Source organism: Anomaloglossus baeobatrachus, chromosome 3, assembly GCF_048569485.1.
Source record: "Anomaloglossus baeobatrachus isolate aAnoBae1 chromosome 3, aAnoBae1.hap1, whole genome shotgun sequence".
NCBI lineage: Eukaryota > Metazoa > Chordata > Amphibia > Anura > Aromobatidae > Anomaloglossus > Anomaloglossus baeobatrachus.
Window position 1 is genome coordinate 407,013,220 of NC_134355.1, and position 23,901 is coordinate 407,037,120.

At 45.2% G+C, this 23,901-nt stretch overlaps 1 protein-coding gene across 1 annotated transcript in view; it reads right to left on the bottom strand.

The window, feature by feature from the left end:
- Window positions 1-23,901, bottom strand: part of HCRTR2 (hypocretin receptor 2) — a 213,912-nt gene that overhangs the window by 177,162 nt on the left and 12,849 nt on the right. The window contains exon 2 of the mRNA XM_075338451.1: window positions 1,346-1,524. Coding sequence (XP_075194566.1) covers window positions 1,346-1,524 — 179 coding nt within the window. The remainder of the gene's footprint in view (window positions 1-1,345; window positions 1,525-23,901) is intronic.

Below are 23,901 nucleotides of genomic sequence, written 5' to 3' on the forward strand. Positions count from 1 at the left end.
TTACACGAGAAAGTCACAGAAATTATAGTGCAACTCTATGGCTAACTTAAGTTTGATTTTACCGCTCAAACACAGCAACTATTGCACTTGTACTAGAGGCACATGCTTCATAATTAATCACACACATTTTGCTCCAATATCATTTTTATTGACAGATATAAAGAATGCCAGTCTTAATAAATTCTCTCCATTGATTTATTTTTCTGATAAACAATCAAAGGTGTCAATAATGTTGACCATAAATGTATTTGTTAGTTCCTACTTTTATACTTTTTTCTTCACACTTTAAAGTATGTGAGGGCACAACATTGCTAGTAAGTGCCAGGTAACAAACAGGCTAATGTAATACTTATGACTTTCATAATATTATATTCTATAATCATGCTATATTATACAATACATTTTTTAATTATTGAACTTTTCCATTTATTAGTATAATAAAACCAAATCTGGAAAAAAAAGTATTATAACTAGTATACCAAGATCATGTCACGAGTGTCTTAGGTGAACCCAGGGTAGCCCATACTGGCCCTAAGACTGAGACCCCTGAGCTCGCCCTAACACCCGGAGGTACCCTTAATGGCAGGGAGTTCCAGGCATCCAACCTAGGCCCTATCTCCTGTCCTTGTCCCTGATGTTATGAACCCCCTTCACAACCCACCACCTGGGGGAAATGTGCACAAGCAGGAGACTACACCCCACCAGCAAAAATAGACAAACAAGGGTAACAACTATGATAACTTTTGCACACAGCAACCAACACAATAAAGACACTAAAGATGCATGAGGGAAACAACATAAAAGTGGGGAATAAACGGTCTACTGGGTAACTTCCAAACCTAAACAAACTCACCTGAAAATGCTGCAGCAAAAAATCAGTGCAGCAGCCAAAGCACAACTGACAGAGAGAAACAACAGCTCCTTCCACCTCTTGGCTCAGCTTCCAAATGATAGGAAATAACTGGCACCCACTGGTGGACATTGAGAGTATATATAGGAACTGGGTGTGGTCTGAACTGGAAACACCTGACCAGGAGTCAGGTGCTTCTGGAAGGAAATCTGGCATTAACCCTCTATTAACCCTCTATTCCCCAAAAGGAAAAGTAATCCATTTAATAAGCCGAGTCCCACAAAACAAAGTGAGACTCAGACTCAGAACCAATCACCAAAACTTGCAACCAAGGAAAGTCTGTGACAGATCACTTGATCATAGTGATGAGTGTTGGTGTTCTTAATGTCCTTGAACATGGGCATCAAGTACATTCTAATACATTTTAAGTATTATTATGTTTGAGTTGGAGATTGTGGTAAAAAATGTAATAGTAGGAAAACAAGAAAACTGTACCTGTAAGTAAGGAATTACTTTGCAAAGAGTTTTTCCAAAGAACCAAGTTTCGGTTATATCAACCACCAATGTTGCTGGAAGACAAGTGAGAGTAACAAGCACATCTGCAAGTGACAAGTTGACTATAAAATAGTTGGTGACAGTCCTCATATGATGATTCTTCCAAACTGCAACACAAACTAAAAAGATATACATATTTTAATGCAAATGAAGTAAAAGTGGTATGTAAATACTGTAAAGTTAGTCTGATGGATTACATAAAATCGCATATTGTCATTTTATAGAATTGTTTTCATTTTTTTTTATTGCAGCTCTAATAACAGTGATGCAAAAAAGTAATAGGATGAAGAATAGATCAGGCTCTGTTTACATCTGCATTATGGCTTTCTATTGGGGGTTTTTCTTTTTCCAGCAAAAGTATCACAGCATTCACCACTATTATTGTCAAAACAACAAAATCCACAAAAGACAAAATTATATAGAGTTCATTATATATTCAACCCATAAAGCCAGTGTGAACAGTCTTTTAATGGACTGCAATAATTGGATTGCTTTTAGCACATAAACAGAAAATAATAGATCAGTTGTATACAAGAGTGATGATATCACCAAGACACATCAGTGTTACTAACCAGTCATTTAGGACACAGCAGGGACAATGATGACACAGAAAAGCACATTATACACTTGTCTCAACTAATTGTTCTCCCTAGCTTCACCAAGTATAATGTTTCTGTTGTGTTCACCAGTTTAATGTAACAAGAATTAATATTATTCTGTCAAATATGAGAACCCTTCTACTGTCACACATTAATTCACTTTTTGTAAATTGGAAGTTACATTTTTTTTGTTCTTTATAATCCAAAAATATAGGATAATTTCCTGCTGTGTGAAGCTGGATGAATGGGATGGAAGATATCGATGAGGAAAACAAGTGTACATTGTGCTGGACTGCCATGTCATTTGTCTCCTGTGGTTTGATAAGGGTTTTAGGGATGATCTTGTAGCACCTTGTGGACATCATGGTTCTGTTGTTGCTTTTGTTTGACTTTTTCTTTCTACTCTGGTCATCCACTGAATTTTGGCAGTAGTCATATCTTGTGCCTTTGATTCAAAAGTTTGTGTCTTTGATTAAAGTTTTCGACCACTTTTAATAATGACTTGAAATGGCAACTGGCTGGCATACACCCACAATTTCTGCAGGAATTAAATATTGTAATAGGCAAACCATTATTTAAAATATTTAAAGGGGTTGTGCCAACATTTATTTAATGCTGCAGATATGTTAGAGATAAAAGAGTTTTAAACTTAAATGTATTAACGATTACACTCTACTCAAAAGCTATGATTCTTAGATATTTGGCTTAGCTCCCCCTAGTACTAATATTGCTGTCTGCTATGTCTATCCTGTCTCCTACAAGTGGAGTAATTCACTCCCACTATGAAGCAAGCTCCTGCTTCAGTTGTCCTGTAGACTTGGACCAGCGTCAGACTGGCTACCGGAGGAATCTCCAGTAATGCCAGGCCTGGATTCAGGTACCTGCATTGCACTCCCACCTGAGCTCCGGAGTGCAGTCTAGACTGTACCGCGAGCGCCAAATGATTGATTCCCCGGCGATTGCAGTTCAGTTCATGACAGCTGCAGACAGGCCGGTCTAATCTCCAGTGCTCTCACCTGAACTCCAGAGATCACCCAGGTCTGTCTGCAGCTGACATGAACTGACCCACAATCGCCGGGGAATCAATCACTCGGCGCTCGCGGTGCAGTCTAGGCTACACTTTGGAGCTCAGGTGAGCACTCCGGAGTGCAATGCAGGTACCTGAATCCAGGCCTGGCATTACTGGAGATTCCTCCGGTAGCCAGCCCAGTCAGATCTTTTCTGCCTGACTATCAGCTGGAGCTTCTGAGGTGATTACACACATCCGGCTCCACCTGACCACCAGGGCAGATGCCTCTTTCCCCTACACTAAAGCAGATAATTTTAATAAAAATCTCCTACTGTGAAAAAGTGTTATTGTAGGTAAAGTGAAGTTTGTGGTGGTTTCTGTAGTAAATAATTTTACTCTCTCTTCTAGAATTGAGTTGCTGCATTAATAAAGCAATCACTGGCTGCTTTATCTTCTGAATCATTGACTATGTCAAATGGAGCAGTTAGGGAGAGTGTTACGGTTGCTGTGGCACTGGAGACTATGTTCGGATTTCTTGCTACTGCACATGTGCGAGCACTGGAGACTATGTTCGGATTTCTTGCTACTGCACATGTGCAAGCGCTGGAGACTTAGGCGGGCTTTGCACACTACGACATCGCAGCCCGATGCTGCGATGCCGAGTGCGATAGTGCCCGCCCCCGTCGCAGCAGCGATATGTGGTGATAGCTGGCGTAGCGAAAGTTATCGCTACGCCAGCTTCACACACACACTCACCTGCCATGCGACGTCCATGTGGCCGGCGACCCGCCTCCTTGTTAAGGGGGCGGGTCGTGCGGCGTCACTGCGACGTCACACGGCAGGCAGCCAATCAGAGAGGAGGGGCGGAGATGAGCAGGATGTAAACATCCTGCCCACCTCCTTCCTTCCGCATATCCTACGGAAGCCGCAGTGAGGCCGGTAGGAGACGTTCCTCGCTCCTGCGACTTCACACACAGCGATGTGTGATGCCGCAGGAGCGAGGAACAACATCGGACCATTGCGTCAGCATAATCATGGATTACGCCGACGCTGCACCGATGATACGATTACGACGCTTTTGCGCTCGTTAATCGTATCATCCAGCCTTTACACACTGCGATGTCGCATGCGATGCCGGAAGTGCGTCATTTTCAATTTGACCCCACCGACATCGCACCTGCGATGTCGCAGTGTGCAAAGTGCCCCTAAGTCCTATCTTGGAGCCATTGCACATGTGCAGGTGACATCATCGCTGACATGAGGTCACATGTCTCTGACACCTTCTAAGCTGATTGGTCGCTGGTCATGTGCTTGTGACACGTGGTCACATGTCTCTGACACCTTCTATGGCGATTGGTCGCTGGTCATGTGCTTGTGACGCTTTGCTCGATAATAGGCCAGCGTGACGTCATTGCTATCGTTCTAGCAGCGGATTGGCTCTGGTGTCCTCCATCTTGGATGAGGCACAGAGTCTATATAAGACCCTGATGCACGCCGCCCGGCGCTCAGTCCTCTTGGTTCATGCATGAGAGTAGACGCTCTGTGCACGTCCCTCTAGGCATCTCTCTGTCTATGCTAGGTGAGCGCTACCGGCAGGGTAGCGTTCTTATACCTTACAGCTTCGGCTGCGGTCCGTATCCTTACATCTTAGTGGAGCGGACATAGGCAGGTGCCTGAGGCACATGGTCCGGCTGGGCCTTGTGATTCTACTCGTAGGTGGACGTTGCCGCTAGGGTAACGTTCCTTATACTGCGTCTGACAGTTGTTTGTATCCTCGCACTCTAGGGGAGCGAACATAGGTAGGAGCTTTGTGCGGCTTATGCTGCTGTCCGTCTCTTTTGCACGACTAGTGGAGCGGACCTAGGCAGGTGCCATATCTAGTGGTTCGTGTCCTCGCACACTAGTGGAGCGAACGCAGGTAGGAGCTTTGTGCGGCTTACGCTGCTGTCCGTCTCCTGGCACCGCTAGAGGAACGGACCTAGGTAGGTGCCATTTCACACTCACTGCTTTTGTCTCTGTGACCATTAACAGAGACCATACCACACACCCTCCAAGCAAGGGAGGAATTGCTTTATTTCCTAATTATATTCCTCTGTGAGTTTAACAGAGGTATTGCACTCTGCACTTGTGCTATTACTATTTACAGTGGCACACTTATATACCCCTTATCCTCTGCCATAGTCTGCAGCAGAGTCTTTGCACGGTGGACCCTGACTGTCTGATATTTTTTTGGGTTTTATTATTAGACAGCCCCCCGTAACAGAGAGTTTGCCTTGCATGCCTGCGCTCAGCATAGGTTGTGACTGAGATGACAGCCTATTCTTAGTGCAGGCACGTGGGACAAACTCACCCTAACTGCTCTCTTTTACATATGCAGCAATTCAGAAGATAAAACATCCAATGGTTGCTTTACCAATACAGCTCTCACTCTCTTCTTTCATGGATCATATGTTTTATACACAGCCCACACCTCCCAGTCTTTCCCCTCATTGGTTTTCTGCTGCCCACCTCTCTTTCTACCACTGCCTTGCTACCCATCTCTTTCCCCATAGGTTTTCTGCTGTCCACCACTTTTTCCACTGCCGCCTGACTCCCTATCTCTTCTCCCATTGATCTTCTGCTGCCACCTCTTTTTGCACTGATGCCTAGCTCATTTTCTCTCATCCCATCAGTCTTCTTCTATCTCTTTTTCCACTGCCACCTGGCTCCTTGTGTTTCCTCCCATAGAGGAAATGAATCTTTTTTTATTCTGATTTCATCAATGAATACGTGTTGGGGATATAGTGTGGGGCAATCCAATGTAGTGAAGGTCTGTGAAGAGGATTCAAATGCATGTGATGCTTTAGTGGCCATCATATTGTATGTTTTCAGGAACGGAGTACGGTGTGGAGGCTGCTTTACTGTGTGAAAGGCTATGTGAGAGTGATCAAACTATGTAGAGTGTGGGGGCCATGGTACTGTGTGGAGGGCTATGTGGGGATGATCATACTGTGTGGGAATAATCATACTGTGCAGAGGGCTATTTTGGAGCCATTTTACTGTCTGGGCAGTGATTATACTGTCTGCAGGACTGTGTGCTGGGGCTTATCATCCATAGAGACAGCTGACCTGACCACTATTGGGCCTGTGAGTTGGAGGGGGCCCTTCTCCACTCAATACCGGGCATCCTCTCCCTGTGGTCACAATTTCAGCAGCATCCAAATCCTCACAATGCAAATACTACTGAATAGAATAGTGGATCATAAAGCTGAAGGCTCCATGCACTAATGATGAAGTGACTAATGTCACTACATAGCACCTGTAGTGTGCAGCCTCAGTACTCAAACTGCACAGACCAGTGAATGATACTGTGGATCAATTAATTGTGAGGGTATTATACTGTGATTGGAGAATTTTTCTGGCATTCATGGGGTCCATTAAGAAATATTTTTGTGAATAAGTATACTAAGGGAGTTCAATAGAAACAAAATTACTTTGCAAGCACCAAAATACACATCTCTCCACCTGTCTCTAAAAATTGGGACATACACCCTTCTGTTGCTCTATCTTTGGCAACGTCAAAAATTTTATATGTTTTTATTAGGGGAGGGGGGACACATTTAGGACTTCTGCTATGGGGCCCCTTGATTTCTAAGTACAAACCTATCCTCAAAAGTTCTTATTCACTTACTCCATCGTGCACATTTTCTTTGGCCTGCTTCAATTAGTGCCATGGCTTCTGGTGGGAAGAAGGCTACTGACAAAACTGTGTGCATGATGTTACAACATGCCCCCAGAGGCACTTTCATTTTATTGAAGACACTGTGAAGAAGACTATGATAGGCATAGGCACATGCACATAATTTTTTTTTTACATGTGCACACGCACACCCCTGTTGCTCATAGTCTACTCATAGTCTTCTCCGCGGTGTCTTCAATAAAATGATGCAAGGTCAGATGGGAGAGAAATGGTCCCTTAAGTTTTCCTAGGTCCCCCGATCCTCTTAGGTCCCTCTCTCGGTACCCCCAAAACAGACTGAATCTCCTGCAGCCTCTTCTTCTCATCTTCTTCAATAAAAATAACGGGCACATGTTCATAGAGCCGGCTCTCACTCAGCTCTCTTCTAAGAGTGAAACTGCGCTGACATCACTGAAGTGACAGAGAGGTTACCACAATTCCCTCTTGCGCTCTTTGTGACCTGCCAAGTGTAACCTGCATTAACTTTACTGAGATCATTGTACGCACACTCCTCATTGAGTGCCTGCACTTCCAGCACATGCATGATACATTCTCTGAATATGCCCCCATATGCTGGAAGACTGAGTCATTGTGGACCCTCCAATATAGATTACAGTGGAGCTGGAATTTTTTTTGGGGGGGAGAGGGGTTTCTTTTTTATTTTTTTCCTTTGTAATTTTGCAATAAACTAGTGAAACTGGGAAGGTGCTGGGCAATGATTTTTTATAATAAAATATATTTTGTCGCTTTCTTTATTACTGAGTGGGTTATTAATGTTAGGTATTTGATAGACGCTTCAACATTACTAACTCATGGGCTTGATGCCGGCTGACATTACATAGCTAGCATCAACCCCAAATACTATTACCCTATTTGCCACAAGATTAGGGCAGCAGGAAGAGCTGGGGTGAAGCGCCAAGATTGGCATATCCAATAGATGCGCTACTTCTGGGGCAGCTGCAATCTGCTATTTTAAGCCTGGGGATGGCCAATAACCATGGCCCTTTCAAACCTTACCAACCAGCATCTGTCTGCTTTACGTTGGCTACATATCCAGTTTGGGGAGACCCCACTTTTTTTATAATTATTTATTTATAAGTAAATAATTTAAAAAAGTAGCATGAGATGACCTTCATTTTGGATTACCAGCCGAAGTAAAGCTGCCAGCTGCAGGCTGCAGGCTGCAGCTGTCTGCTTTACCCTAGTTAGCTATGAAAAATAGAGAGGACTTCACATCATTTTTTTGTATATATTTTTTGGCTGAATGCAAGGTAGGCACCCTTTACGGCCACATAAAAGGTAATAAAGGGTGCCTAGCTTAGAATATGTATCGAGGTAGGACATTATACATGTATTTGACCTATATCACATATCTATCTATTTATCTATCTAAAATCCTTGAGGGATCTAGTTTCCCAAATGGGGTAACTTGTGAGGGGTTTTTGCTGTTTAGGTACCTTTATGGCCCTGAAAATGCAACATGGTTCCACAATTTATTTCAGCTTTTCCAAAATTCAAATATTGCTCCTTTCAATCTTAGACTTGCCATTTGTACAAACAGAACTTTTTGACTACAAATGGGATATCATCACGCTCATAAGAAATTGGGTAACAAACTGTGGAGTCTACTTTTTGTTGTTGCCTCTTGTAAAAGTGAGAAATTTGGTGCTAAAACAAAATTTTTTTTGTGGGGAAAAAAAAGAACATTTTCAACAACCTAATGTTATCAAATTATATAAAGTACCTCTACGTTCAAAATGCTCACTTTACCCTTGAGTAAAATCCTTTAAGTGTCTAATTTCCAAAATGGGGTCACCTGTGTGTGGTTTCTGCTGTATAGGAACCTTAGTGGCCCTAAAAATGCAACATAGTGCCGCAATTTATTTCAGCCTTTCCAAAATTCAACTATGGCTTCTTCCACTCTGAGCCTTCCTGTTTGTCCAACCAGAACTTTTCACTACAAGTGGGGTATCACTGCACTCATGAGAAATTGGGTAACAAACTGATGGGTCCACTTTTTGGCATTACCTCTTGTAAAAATGAGCAATTTGGTGCTAAAACAACATTTTTTTGGGTTCAAAATGCTCATTATACCTCTGAATAAACTCCTTGAGGGGTCTAGTTTTTAAAGTAGGGTCACTTGTGGGTGCTTTCTGCTGTTTAAGTACCTTAGGGGCCCTGCAAATGCAGCAATCTATTTCAGCTAAATTTGATTTCCAAAATTCAAATATTGCTCCTTCTGTTCCAAGACCCTCCCCATTTGTACCACTTTATAATGCTATTTTTTGTAAAAAATGAATAAACTGAGGCTAAAGCAATATTTGCAGATAGCGTAAATTTATTTTTTTCATTCCACTTTGCATTATTTTTGTGAAGCACTTTAAAGCGGGCTTTACACGCTGCAACATCGCTAGCAATGTCGAGAGCGATAGTACACGCCCACGTCAGTAGCGCATCATGGGGTGATCGCTGCTATAGCGAACAATATCGCTACGGCAGCGTCACACGCAATTACCTCTTCACTGACGTCGCTGTGGCCGCCGAACAATCTGTCCTTTAAGGGGGAGGTTCGTTAGGCGTCACTGCGGCGTCACTAAGCGGCCGCCCAATAGGAACGGAAGGGCGGAGATGAGTGGCCGGAACATCCCGCCCACCTCCTTCCTTCCTCATTGCCGGAGGACGCTGGTACGCTGTTGTTCCTCGTTACTGCGTTGTCACACATAGCGATGTGTGCTGCCGCAGGAACGACGAACAACCTGCGTCCTGCAACAGCAACGATATTTGGGATTAGAACGACGTATCAACGATCAACGATTAGGTGAGTATTTTTGATCGTTAGCGGTCGTTCGTGTGTTTCACACACAACAATGTCGCTAACGAGGCCGGATGTGCGTCACAAATTCCGTTAGCGATGTCGTTGCATGTAAAGCCCCCTTAAGGGTTAATGAACTTCTTGAATGTGGTTCTAAGCTCTTTTAGGTGTGTAGGTTTTAGAATGGTGTAACATTTGCATATTTTCTGTCACTTAGACCTCTCAAAGTCACTTCAAATTGTGATGTGGTCCCTAAAACATGTGTTTGTAAATTTTGTTGGAAAAATGAGAAATTGCTGATAAACTTTGATCCCTTTCAAACTTCCTAAGCAAAAAAATATGTTTCAAAATTTGTGCTGATGTGAAATTTGAAAATTGTGAAATTTTTAAAATGTTTTCAACATTTTAGATTTTTCACATATAAGCACAAAATATATCATGCTAAATTTACCACTATTATGAAGTACAATATGTAATCAAAAACATTCTGAGAATCACCGGGATCAGTTGAAGCATTCCAGAATTATAACCTGTAAAAGTAACACTGGTAAGAATTGTTAAATTTGGCATTGGCATTAAGGACACAATTGGGTCAGTCACTAAAGAAGGCTTTACACACTGCGATATCGGTACCGATATCGCCATCGTGCGTACCCGCCCCCATCGGTTGTGCGACACGGGCAAATCTCTGCCCGTGGCGCACAACATCGCCCGGACCCGTCACACTACTTACCTTCCCTGCGACGTGGCTGTGACTGGCGAACCGCCTCCTTTCTAATGGGGCGGTTTGTTCAGCGTCACAGCAACGCCACAGCAGCGTCACTGAACCGCCGCCCAATAGAAGCGGAGGGGCGGAGATGAGCGGGACGAACATCCCGCCCACCTCCTTCCTTCCGCATTGTGGCCAGGAGGCAGGTAAAGAGAGCTTCCTCGTTCCAGCGGTGTCACACGCAGCGATGTGTGCTGCTGCAGGAACGAGGAACAATTTCGTTACTGCTGCAGTAAAGATATTTGAGAATGGACCCCCATGTCGCCGATGAGCGATTTTGCACGTTTTTGCGACGATGCAAAATCGCTCATAGGTGTCACACGCAACGGAATCGCTACAGCGGCCGGATGTGCGTCACAAAATCCGTGACCCCAACGAGATCACTGTAGCGATCTCGTAGCATGTAAAGCCCGCTTTAGGGTTTACTGTACAAACAGCAAATTTGTTGCTGACAACACTTGAATAAGAATAAAGGTAAAAAGTTGTTAATTTCATAGTGAAATCCATTTTAACAGGCAATATAAATAAGTGCAAAAACTAGGAATGAAGGTAAAAATGTGTTAATAAAAAATGTACATTTATTGTTTCATAAATGACCTAAAATGATTTATCCCTCTTAACTATTTCTCTTTTTCTTATGTACTTCATAATGTGTAGTCAGGAAAATATACTATTTTTGGGTTCAGCTCTTGAGTTTTTTAGTTTGTAAATGACAGCTGTTACAGTACTAATGTCTGCCCTCTCCTTAATGCACTTTAATGGCTTAGATGCTTCAAGAAAAGAAAAAAAGACCTGGGAAATTTTATTAATACCTTGACACTTGACATCTGAAATTACATAAATCTATCTGAGGAAAATGACAGGGAATTTCATCCTCAAAGAAAAAGCTATATTTTGTTCAGAATGGAACATGAATTCAATTTTGTGTTCCTAATTTAGTGTTATCCGATTTCTTGGTAGAAGAAATAGAATGTGTATTGTCATAAATGTGTAATTATTTTGTATGCAATGTAAGCATTTTATCAATTCACTAAAGATTGACATGAACAATATTGAAATATGTTCCAAATGTTTTTAAACCCAATTGTGTATTGTGACATTTTATGTTTGCGAATAATAATTGTAACTTGAAAAAAATGTTTCTGCTGCACATAAGATTTTTAGCTTCATGTTTCACATAGTGTAAAGCTGTGGGCACACATTGCACTTGTATTGTGTGTTTTTATATGTTTTTGAGTGCTGACTTGTCACAAAACCTGAAGGAATTCCTGATGCCAGCAAAGTCAATGAGAATCAAGAAGCCTCATGGACAAGTTGAGCATTTTCCCCTTTCAGATTTATTGCAGAAATAAATCGACAGTGTGTCAATTCTTTCTGGACTTTTGCTGCAGAATTCACTCATTCTAATGAATTCGAAAATATGCACCAAAAATACACCAAAACCATTGCAAAAATGAGCATTTTTACCACTGCATTTTTCCTGGCAAATGCAGAAATCGTGCAGTAATTTCTGCATCAAATCTTAAACATGTGCACATACCCTAACAGTTTATTGGGGGATAACATTTCACAATTATAAATAGGCTAGGTAGAAAAGTAGGTAATGTATTGGTCTGTCTAAATATGACAGCGTGATTTAAATGTCCGGAAAGGGTAACAGGTACTTACCCGCTGCCATAGAAAGCCCCGTGACTTGATCACGGGGAGCCAATGGTTACCATGGTAGCACAGGGTCATGTGATGATTCCTGTCGCTAGAAAAACACGGAGGGAATTTTTGTGTCTAAACGGGCACTGGAACCACATAAATACTCAATATATCATAAACATGTCTGCACATGTACAGTTGACATATGTACAAGACACCTAGAGCATGCTCAAATAATATTCATTATTAGCAATGTAATACCTGTGCAAGGAAATATAAAGAGATAATAAACCCTAGAACCCTGTAAAAGAGGGGAGTGATTGGGAGTCAGCTACTGGCCCCACGCGTTACGCCAACAAAATGCTAGGCTTCCTCAGGGGTGCAGTGGCCTTAGGCCAGGGGGGTGTACTTTTATACTTTAAGTAACAAAGTGCAGACATGTGTATATCATTAATTAGAAGCAGTTACCTGATGAGGCTGAAAGAGACCATTGTGCAGACCAGGCAGACAATGGTTGTTGTGCAGGGTGGTATGATGGCGCACGTGACAAGCTCAATATAAAAGCGTGCATTCCACAATGGGACACCAAATTATTATTATTATTATTATTATTATTATTATTTATTTATAGAGTACCATTGATTCCATGGTGCTGTACACGAGAAGGGGTTACATACAGAATACATATACAAATTACAGTAGACAGACTGGTACAGAGGGAAGAGGACCCTGCCCTTGCGGACTTGCATTCTATAGGACTTTGGAGAGGAGACTGTAGATGGGGTGTTGGTCGGGTGAAAGTTTCAGCACGGTGGTGAGGCGGCAGCTCCGGCGGTGGTGATGCAGTGGGGTCATTGGAGATTATAGGCATTTCTGAACAGATGAGTTTTCAAGTTACGTTTGAAGCTTGCAAGTGTAGCAGATAGTCTGATGTGTTGAGGCAGTGCATTCCAGAAGACAGGAGATGCGGGAGAAGTCTTGGAGGTGGTTGCATGAGAAGTGAATGAGAGAGTTGGAGAGAAGAACATCTTGGGAGCACCAGAGGTTTCGTGTTGGAGTGTAGTGGGAGATAACTTTGGAGATATATGTAGGAGACAGATTATGGACAGCTTTGTAGGTCAGTGTTAGTAGTTTCTATTGGATACGGTGGAGGATTGGGAGCCAATGGAGGGATTTGCAGAGGGGAGAAGTGAAAATTAAAAAAAAAAATGGGAAAAAAACCCCCACCAAAACATTCAAATTAACATATCCGAAACAAAGTATTTACACCCCATGCCAACGAATAAAAATTTGTGGCATGGGAGTGAATAAGGTGTTAGTGACCAGCCATGAGAGTATAAAATTAAGACAGGGATACATGAAATCAAAAGAGATGTTCACTGTGCCACCCCTAAAATGGGGGAAGGGAGAAAGGGGGGGACCAAGGGAACCCATTTAGAACAACCTTAGAAGAACAACCACACAATGGTTATTGTTTATAGAAACCGGTGAATAATACATTTTCATTAACGTCCCTGGGGGCCACACTGTCTAGTTTGAAAATCCAGTGTGACTCAAAACGAAGTAGAGGCAATGTAATGTTGCCCCCTCTGATGTTTTTAACCAAATGATCCAGTCTTCTGATACAGGTACCCCAAATCCTGCTGTTATGGTATTGTAGGTAGTGATCCGCAACTGTAGAGAAAGTTTCTCCTTGCTGCTGATATTTCTCCGCCAAAGCAATATTTGAAAAGTGTTGTTGAATTCTCTTACGGAGTTCTTGTGTTGTTTCCCCCACATATATCTTGTCACATGGACACGTGATGGCATATATTACATTAATAGATCAACAGTTGTCATTTCCCAAAGACAAGTTCATGTCGGTCTGTGTGGTTAAAAAAAAAAAAAAAGTGGTTGTAGTGGGAACAAATTGACAAATGGAACAATTTCCAGAGGGGTATGACCCTTTCAGTACAATACATTAGCCAATTCTTGTCCCCAGACATACAAAATGACTCCTAGTCAGGTGATCTTTCAGATTTCAGACCATTTTGGCAGTTAAAAATGGTCTGCTTGGTACAATGCTTCTCAACCTAGAATCTGAGGTTAGAATATGCCACTTCTTAAATAGCAATTTATGGATGTCATCCCACTGCTTATTAAACAACGTAACCAATCTAATATTGGTGTCCTTCATCCTTCTTAATGGTGTTAGAAGTGATCCTCTGTCCTCTTGAACAGCTCGATGCATGGCCTGTTTTGTGCTCTTCCTAGGATAGCCCCTAGCTCGAAAATGTTCCTCTAGTCTTTTTGCCTTAAACAAGAATTCCGAATTGGTGCTGCAATTCCGTTTAGCATGGAGGAATTGGCCAATGGGAATACCGCATCTTAAATGTAAGGGATGAAAGCTGCTAAAATGCAGCAAATTATTTGTCACGGTTTTCTTATGGTATAGGCTTGTGGCGATGCATTGATCTTGTAATGTGAGTTTAATGTCCAGGAACTCCATGGTATTCAAGGATAACTGCCATGTGAGCTTTATATTCACCTGGTTATGATTTAGGGAAGAGATTAACTCGTGGAACTGGCATTCTGAACCTATCCAAAGGAACAGAATATTGCCAATGTACCAGAACCAACCACAGACAAACCTCTGATAAAGCAGCAGGGCATAAACGTGCACCTCCTCCCACCAACCTAAAAAAAAATTGGCAACGGAGGGGGCACAGTGCGCGCCCATTGCAACATCAAAGATCTGCCTGTAGAAAGTCCGGTCAAAATGAAGTAATTATGCACTTGGACAAATAAAAGGAGATCCATTAGAAAGGCATTATGTGTTGCCATACCTCCATGCTTCAGATTAAGAAACATCGCCACGGCTTCCATGCCCAATCCATGATCGATATTCGCATAGAGCAACTCGACATCCAAGAACACCAGCATTGCTCCCTCAGGAACTGTCAGATTTTCAATTTCTCTAAAAGGTGCAAAGTATCTCAGATGTAGGAGGGTAGTTCCATCAAAAGAGGCTGAAGGTAGAAATCAATATACTCACATGGTCGTTCCAAAACACCCCCAATCGCCACCACGATAGGCCACCCTGGTGGATTAAAGAGTGATTTATGTACCTTCAGTAAAAGGTAAAACATAGGTATGGTGGGGTTGGGGTGTCAAGGAAAATGTTTTTCCCTTTTGGTAAAAATGCCTTGATCATACGCATCAGACACCATGGAGTCCAGTTTCTCCTTAAAGATATTAGTAGGGTCTGAAGAAAGGGCCACATAGAAAGTGACGATTAAGGACTGGTTTTTATTTTACTTCCAAAAGGCGTAAGGTGCTCTTATGTATGTTTTTCCACCTTATGGATCCCTTTGAAAACTCCAGATTTTAGATGTCCAATAAAGTTTTTTGAATTGTAAGTTTTTTGATTTTCGGTGCTGGGTCCATCGTCCTCAAATCCTTTTTACCACATAAAAAGTCCCATCATTAAGTTGATATTTGGCCTCAGCTACATACAAATCAATAGGCCAAAGAATGATATTGCCCCCTTTATCCGCCTCTTTAATAATAAAGGAGTGGTTTTCTTTAAGGGAGCAAAGGGCCTCTCTTTGTTTCAATGTTAAATGTTCTTATGAATGTTTATGTAGCTTGAGGCATTTTATATCGTGCACCATGGTGTTAAAAAATATACTGATAGCAGGGGATAATCCAAGTGAGGGTATATGCTGTGATGGTAGTCTGGTGGTAAATGGTCTCCTACCTGATGACTCCTCACTTTCCTGCAAAAGGTCCGAGAGGTCTTCAAAGGCACATCTCTCATTATCAGGTAATGTTTCCGCTGTGGATGGTGTTTGATGTATGAATTTGAAGGCAAGGCTTCTGCAGAATAAATAAACATCCTTGACAAGAGTAAATTTGTTGAGTGTCTGCATTCGTGAGAAAGATAGTCCCTTCTGTAGCACAGACTTCTCCACAAATGAGATAAAACATGACTCAACAAATTAATAATTTTTAATTTATCCTTACCACAAGCTAGTTGTCCATCCTGTTCCTGTTCCCAGATCTGGTCTACATCCGTGGAAGATTTCTGAATCTAGCAGTTCTTTTATTTCTACTTATTACGGCCCCCTCTCCTCGTCCTTCTTTGGGATCGCTGGTGTCCATGGACAAAATATAATCACTTAAGGTGCCTGCTCCAGATGTAGATGGAATTTACCTATTCACCACAGGCCAAGCCCTACCATTGCTGGGGCGAGACCACTTATATGCATGTTGACTGTCAAAATCCTGTTTTGTCAGCCTCCCACGCCGGGAAAATTTGTACCCTGAGACTGATGGAGAAATTGCTATATTTTTACAAACTCTTAATATTCCATCATATATGAATGTTGTGTTTGTGGAGCCCCAACAGTTTCTCAGATATTGAGTGAAAATCATCATTAACCGGTAAAGGAGCAATAGAAAAAAACGAAGACACCTGATTATTCCATGCAGTATCTTTCGCCTCAAAATCACATGCCTTATTGTAATAATATTCTATCCACAGCTGTGATCAGCAAATATGCTCATTTCCTATCTCACCCAGCTCTCGGCCGGGTGAAAAAGTAAGTGAGTCATGTGAGATACAGGAGTCATCACATGACCCTGTGCTACCATAACAACAACCAGAAGTCCCGTGATCACATCACGTGACTTCCGGTGTCCGGTGGTGAGCAAACGTTTACCACGATCGCGAGTAAAATGTCACTCATTGACAGCGCCATTTCAGGGGTTAAATGGCATGGGCGGATAACGATTCCGCTCATACCTAGCAGGCACACATGTCATGTATAAATCAGCTGAGATATGTGCCAATCTTCCTTTGTTGCCAGCAGTAGCAGCGGGAGATTAACACTATATCCGCTAGGACGTAATTTTACCGCCCGCAGTCGTTAAGGGGTTAATGAGTAGTGATGAGCGAGCATGCTTGTAACTACTCGGTACTCGCACGAGTATCGCTGTACTCGGGCTGCTCGGCGGGGACCGAGTAATCTCGCGATACTCGTGCTGTACTCGTGGTCTTCATTTCTGCATGTTGGCGCTCTTTTGAGAGCCAGCCCTCATGCAGGGATTGGCTGGCAGACCACTGCAATGCCACAGCCCTGTTAGTTGTGGAATTGCAGTGATTGGCCGGCCTGCACAGCGTGACCGAGCCTTTATACCGGCCGGCGCGCTGTGCTCTGCTCACAACTATCCAGACAGTCAGTGCAGGGAGAGTGTCGCTGATTCAGGGAAAGCTTTGCGGCCCTTTATAGTTAGTTCCGGAGCAGGGCTGCAAACAGTGTGACCAGAAGTCCTTCTCAGGACTATTCTAGTTGTATACAGGCAGGCAGGGTATAGCCAGGTCGGAGTACAGTAGCAGAGTCCTTCTCAGGACTATTGTTGCTATATACAGGCAGGGTATAGCCAGGTCGGAATACAGGCTAGTGACCAGAAGAGTCCTTGTCAGGACTATTGTAGCAGTATACAGGCAGGCAGGCAGGCAGGGTATATAGCCATTCCTAGTGGTGACCGTATACCAGCCTTCATCATATCTGGGGCTGGTGTACACAGTCTAAAACAGTCCAGATAGTGTCAGACTTCTCAGTAATTGTCGCTCCTAAAAACCAGTTAGGTTCTTATTGCGTCCGTGCTTGCATTTAAAAACAGCACGTGTGTGTCTGTTGGTGGCAGCGTACAGGTGCGCGTTTTGCACAAACTATTATATAACGCACAAGTCTAGTGTATAATACACGTCAGTCAGCAGTGTCTGATAGTGTCAGACTTCTCAGTAATTGTCGCTCCTAAAAACCAGTTAGGTTCTTATTGCGTCCGTGCTTGCATTTAAAAACAGCACGTGTGTGTCTGTCGGTGGCAGCGTACAGGTGCGCGTTTTGCACAAACTATTATATAACGCACAAGTCTAGTGTATAATACACGTCAGTCAGCAGTGTCTGATTGTGTCAGACTTCTCAGTAATTGTCGCTCCTAAAAACCAGTTAGGTTCTTATTGCGTCCGTGCTTGCATTTAAAAACAGCACGTGTGTGTCTGTCGGTGGCAGCATACAGGTGCGCGTTTTGCACAAACTATTATATAACGCACAAGTCTAGTGTATAATACACGTCAGTCAGCAGTGTCTGATAGTGTCAGACTTCTCAGTAATTGTCGCTCCTAAAAACCAGTTAGGTTCTTATTGCGTCCGTGCTTGCATTTAAAAACAGCACGTGTGTGTCTGTCGGTGGCAGCGTCAGGCTCCATATTGTCCCTGGATAGAGACGTGCATGATGGCCTGTAAACATGAAGTGCCCATTGTAAGGAAGTGGGTCTATTGTAGTATAGCCCTTAGGCAGGGCAGCCAAAAATTTGGAGGCTCCACATTGTCCCTGGATAGAGATGTGCATGAGGGCCTCAAAACATTGTTCCCATTGCAAAGGAGCGGGTCTCCTGTCGTTGTAATGCCCATTCAGAAAGAATGGGCGAAAAAATTTACCACTGGGGGTATACCTGAAACAACGGCTTAACTATTGTAACGGTCACCATGATGGCGCATGAGGAGAAGGAGGAGCAGTCCAGCGATTAGCCAAAGTCCAGAAGTGTGTTACCATGGGTGAGTGGAGGTACATGGCAAATTCCCGTTACAAACTTTAAATTCCGCTGTCATTTGCTGTTGGTGTGTGGTGAAGTCTGGCCAAATCCAACCCTTGTTCATCTTGATCAGAGTCAGCCTGTCAGCATTTACAGTTGACAGGCGGGTGCGTTTATCTGTAATGATTCCACCTGCGGCACTAAAAACACGCTCTGACAAAACGCTAGCGGCAGGGCAGGCCAGGACTTCCAAGGCGTAGAGACTAAGAGCCAATTCATGCCACGTGTCCAGCTTGGATACACATTAATTGTAAGGCACAGAGGAATGTCGGAGTACAGTTGTTTGATCTGCAAGGTACTCCTTGAGCATCTGGCCAAACTTAGGATTTCTTGTGGCACTACCCCTCACCTCAGGGGCTGTGGTATGTGAGGGGCTGAGAAAACTGTCCCACATCTTAAAGACTGTTCCCCTACCTTTGGCGGATTGGACTCGTGCACCTCTCGGCTGTACGCCTTGGTTGTCCACTGATTCCTGACCTATGCCGCTAGCGTTTTGTGAGGGGAATGCTTTGCCTACTTCCGTGACTATGGCCTTCTGGAACTGCTGCATTTTGCCTGACCTCTCCGCCTCGGGAATAAGAGACATAAAGTTCTCCTTTTAGCGTGGGTCTAACAGTGTTACCAACCAGTAATGATTGTCGGCCAAGATGTTCTTAACGCGAGGGTCACGAGACAGGCAGCTTACCATAAAGTCAGCCATGTGTGCCAGACTCTTAACAGCCATCACTTCAGTATCCTGACCAACACGATGACTGAACATGCTGTCCTCCTCCTCCTCCTCCTCATCATCTACCCTGTCCTCTGGCCAGCCACGCTGAACCGAGGATATGACTGCATGTCATATCCTCAATTTGGCCAGAGAGTTGCTCCATGTCTTCATCCTCCTCCTCGTCATAGTCCTCCACTGCACGTTGTGATGAGACGAGGCTGGGCTGTGTGTTATCACCCACACCCACTACTGTTTCTTGCTCAAACTCATCGCGCTCCGCCTGCAATGCATCATGGTTGTTTTTTGAGCAGAGACCATTTTAGAAGGCAGAGAAGCGGTATGGTGACGCTAATAATGTCGTCATCGCCGCTCACCATCTTGGTGGAGTCCTCAAAGTTTTGGCGGATGGTGCATAGGTCGGACATCCATCTCCACTCCTCAGGTGTTATGTGTGGAGTTTGACCCATTTCCCGACGGCTTAGGTGATGCAGGTACTCAACAACTGCCCTCTTCTGCTCACATATCCTGACCAACTTGTGCAGAGTTGAATTCCAACGCGTGGGGACATCACACACCAGTCTGTGTGCCGGAAGATGCAAACGGCGTCTTAAGCCGGCAAGGCCGGCTGAAGCAGTAGGTGACTTTCGAAAATGTACAGACAGGCGGCGAACTTTTACCAGCAGATCAGACAGCTCTGAGTATGACTTTAGAAACCGCTGAACCACGAGGTTGAGCACATGGGCCACGCATGGAACATGTGTCAGCTGGCCTCGCCTCAAAGCCGCCACCAGGTTCCGGCCATTGTCACACACGACCTTTCCTGGCTTTAGGTTCAGAGTTGTGAGCCAGTGATCTGCCTTCTGTTTCAGAGCTGTCCACACCTCTTCTGCATTGTGGGGTTTGTTGTCACCTATGCAGATTAGCTTCAGCACTGCCTGTTGCCGCTTCGCCGAGGCAGTGCTGCAGTGCTTCTGTGTCGCCCTGGACAAGCCAGGGGCCACAGAGCACAACACTTAAACACCCCACACTCCCTGCAGGCATATCATAGTCAAAACACAAAATCCTTGTTGCCTTCCCCAGGGGCTGTTGTCCACACCAGGGTGTGGAGCCAGGCGGTTGGTCTCCACCCACCGAGGAGGAGGGAAAACACAGGCAGTGAGAGTTAAGCTAAGGAAGTGGAAGGAGGAAAGTAGTAGAGAGGAGAAAAGTGACAGCAAAGAGCCTGAAGTTGGTCCGGGTGTGTGGCCCGGACAGGACAGCAAGGTTGGCAGGATGTGGTGACCGTCTGCAGTGGAGGCCGATTGGAGTCTGCCGTAAGGACCATGGACGGGTGGTGACCCGGCCGTACCGGACCGGTATACAAAGAGAAGCCAGCACCATTGGCAGAGGACTTTCGGATCCCGGCAAGGCTTGGTGTCGCCGTGAATTTGCCAAATCCGTTAGTGAAGGGGACCTCAGGGTTTCCAAACAGCCAAGTCCAGATAGAAGGCAACCGTCCAACCGTGAAGGGGAGACACCGCCAAGGGCAACCGTCTCCCAGGGCCAGCGCCTGTGGGCAAAAGGGGCTCCTCCGGCCCATATCCAGGTCGGGGAGCGGGTTACCATTGGGAAACCATCACTACCAACACTTAACTTAGGTGCAGGGAGAGACAGTCATCACTAACCTGCAGGGAGGAACAACCGCAGCCGTCCGAGTGACCCGTCCATCCAGCCACTTGTTTTACCGTGAACTGTGTCATCATCATTGGGCTGAGTGAGTACCTCCGTGCCATGCGGCACAGCGCTGCCCCTGCGACCCTGCACCTCATCAGGCCCCGCAACCCGCCTGTCATCCATCTCTACCCCATCACCAGGCCCCGGGACAACCAACCCCCCTACCCACGGAGGGGAGAAATAACAACAAAGCTGCTCCCTGTCACAGGCTCCCGGGATCCCCGTCCAGAGCAGCGGTGGTGTCCACACAATCACCACAACCGTGGGTGGCGTCACGGACAATATCCCCAAAACCCAAACCACCCCTTTTCACTCACGGGCGAGTAGCGCCGCTCGAGTCCCCGGGATCCGGCCATCGCTCGAGCCAACGAGCAGCAGCAGCCGTAGAGCAGCGTCAGCCGGACCCGAGCAGTGGGAGAGCGCACCGTCCCCTCCTCCGCCCGCGACACTTCCAGCTTGGGACTGGTGTGGAGGGTAAAGTGGATCAGGATGCGCAGGAGGAGGAGGAGGCTGAGGAGCATGACATTCCGGAGCTGTAGAGTGTGTGTGAAACCCTGACTGAGGTAGGGCTTGCAAAACTTGGTGTGTGAAGGACGTGTTCCGTCCCTCGCTCAGACTGGGTCCCAGCTTGCACAATATTAACCCAGTGTGACGTCAACGAGATGTAGCGGCCTTGCCCACATGCACTTGTCCACGTGTCTGTGGTTAGGTGGACTTTGGCTGAAACAGCGTTGTTCAGGGCACGTGTGATGTTTTGTGACACGTGGTTATGCAATGCGGGGACGGCACACCGGGAGAAATAGTGGCGGCTGTGGACCGAGTAACGTGGGACAGCTGCCACCATCAGGTCGCGGAATGCTTCTGTCTCAACCAGCCTAAAAGGCAACATTTCCAGCGCAAGCAGTCGCGAAGTGTTAGCATTTAGAACTGTGGCATGTGGGGTGTTGGCAGTGTATTTGCGCCTGCGTTCAAAGGTTTGCTGAATGGATAACTGAACGCTGCGCTGGGACAAGGACGTGCTTGATGATGGTGTTCTTTCTGCGTAGGCAACTGCAGGTGCAGGAGTGGAGGAGGCTTGTTCGCAGGCAGCATGGACAGGGGATTGGCTCGCATGCACAACCAGCGAAGACGTAGCAGTGACATCAGCAAGCACTGCTCCTGGACTCTGTTGTACTTCCCACAAAGTCGGGTGCTTGGCTGACATGTGCCTGATCATGCTGGTGGTGGTCAGGCTTCTAGTTTTGGTACCCCTGCTGATGCTGGCATGGCAGGTGTTGCAAATGGCCTTTTTAGAATCATCTGGAGCCAACTTAAAAAACTGCCAGTGTCAGAGTTCCGGGTTTTCCAGTTTTCTTTTGAAAGAGCTTGCCCTTTGTTAACATGGAGTTTTCTGTTCTGTTGCCCTACTTCCTGTCCATCTGTTTAAAAGCCGCCCCTAAAGCTTAGTCCAGTGCCTGAGTATACTGCTTCCTGTGTGCTCCTGCCCTGCAGCTTTTGGTTCCTGATTGTTATTCGGATCCTCTTGGAAAACAACCGACACCGACTCTGGACTTCATCTGGTATCATCTAGCTGTGCCCGGACTCCGTTTGCCGTCTTTGGTCGGCACTTCTGCCCGGTTCCTTCCGTTTAATACCACTCTGGACTCACATCACGTATGGACATTTTTGGACTTACCTATTGCCCTTTTGTGTCCCGGCTGCTGCGCATTTAGGGCTTCTGGGGTGATTTCCAGACAGTCCCTGTATAGGGGTTCGCTCTTGGTGGTCTCCCTGGGGGAGTCCGGTGCGCGGTCCCGGGAATCCCCTTTCGCTCCGTCCCTGGAAGGTATTTCCTGTATTTATGTTCTACTGTGTTTTTGTTCCGTTTATGTACATATTTGCTGGTTGCATATTATAAACGTCTTGCACCAAGAACTCGTCTCTGGTTGTCATTGCCCTAACGCAATCGAAATCCTCAATACATACAATAGTATTACAGCCAGACTCGGGAAGACCTAACATTTGTACAGGCACCTTGTGTCGTGTTGTTCCGGGGAACAGTTGCCTGACGTCTGCCTGGGGCCACCACTCTGCTTCTTACTGCCTGTTGGGATGCTACGCCTCCCTCCCCCTGTGCACTGCTGTCCTCGCTCTGCATATCCTCCTGCCAGGTTGGGTCAGTTACTGGATCATCCACCACGTCGTCTTCCTCTTCCGCACCCTGCTCCTCCTCCTGACTTCCTGACAATTGTGTCTCATCATCGTCCACCCCTTGTTGAGACACGTTGCCAACTTCGTGAGAACGTGGCTGCTCAAATATTTGGGCATCTGTACATACAATCTCGTCATGGCCCACTTCAACAGGAGCTGGCGAGAGGCCAGAATTTGTGAATGGAAACGTGAACGAACAGCTCTTCCGAGTGTCCAAGTGTGGGATCAGTAATGTCCGTGGACGTGTACTCGGCCTGGTGGTAGGAAGGAGGATCAGGTTCTGAAATGTGCGGTGCAGTATCTCGGCTACTGACACTTGACCGTGTGGAAGACAGAGTGTTTGTGGTGGTGCCAATCTGACTGGAAGCATTATCCGCTATCCAACTAACAACCTGTTGACACTGGTCTTGGTTCAAGAGCGGTGTACTGCAGCGGTCCCCAAGAATTTGGGACAGGACGTGCGAGCGACTAGATGTGGCCCTTTGTTGTGGCGAAATTAGAGCTTGCACACAACCTCGGTCTCTGCCTGCACCACCATCACGTCCACTTCCTTGTTCGTTGACAACGCCCTTGCGCATTTTGCAATGCTGTGCTGATGTGTATTCACTAGACTTTTGCGTTATATCCAAGTTTTTGCAAAACTCACACAAATGCAGCGGAAAGCTGCCACCAACAGGCACACACGTG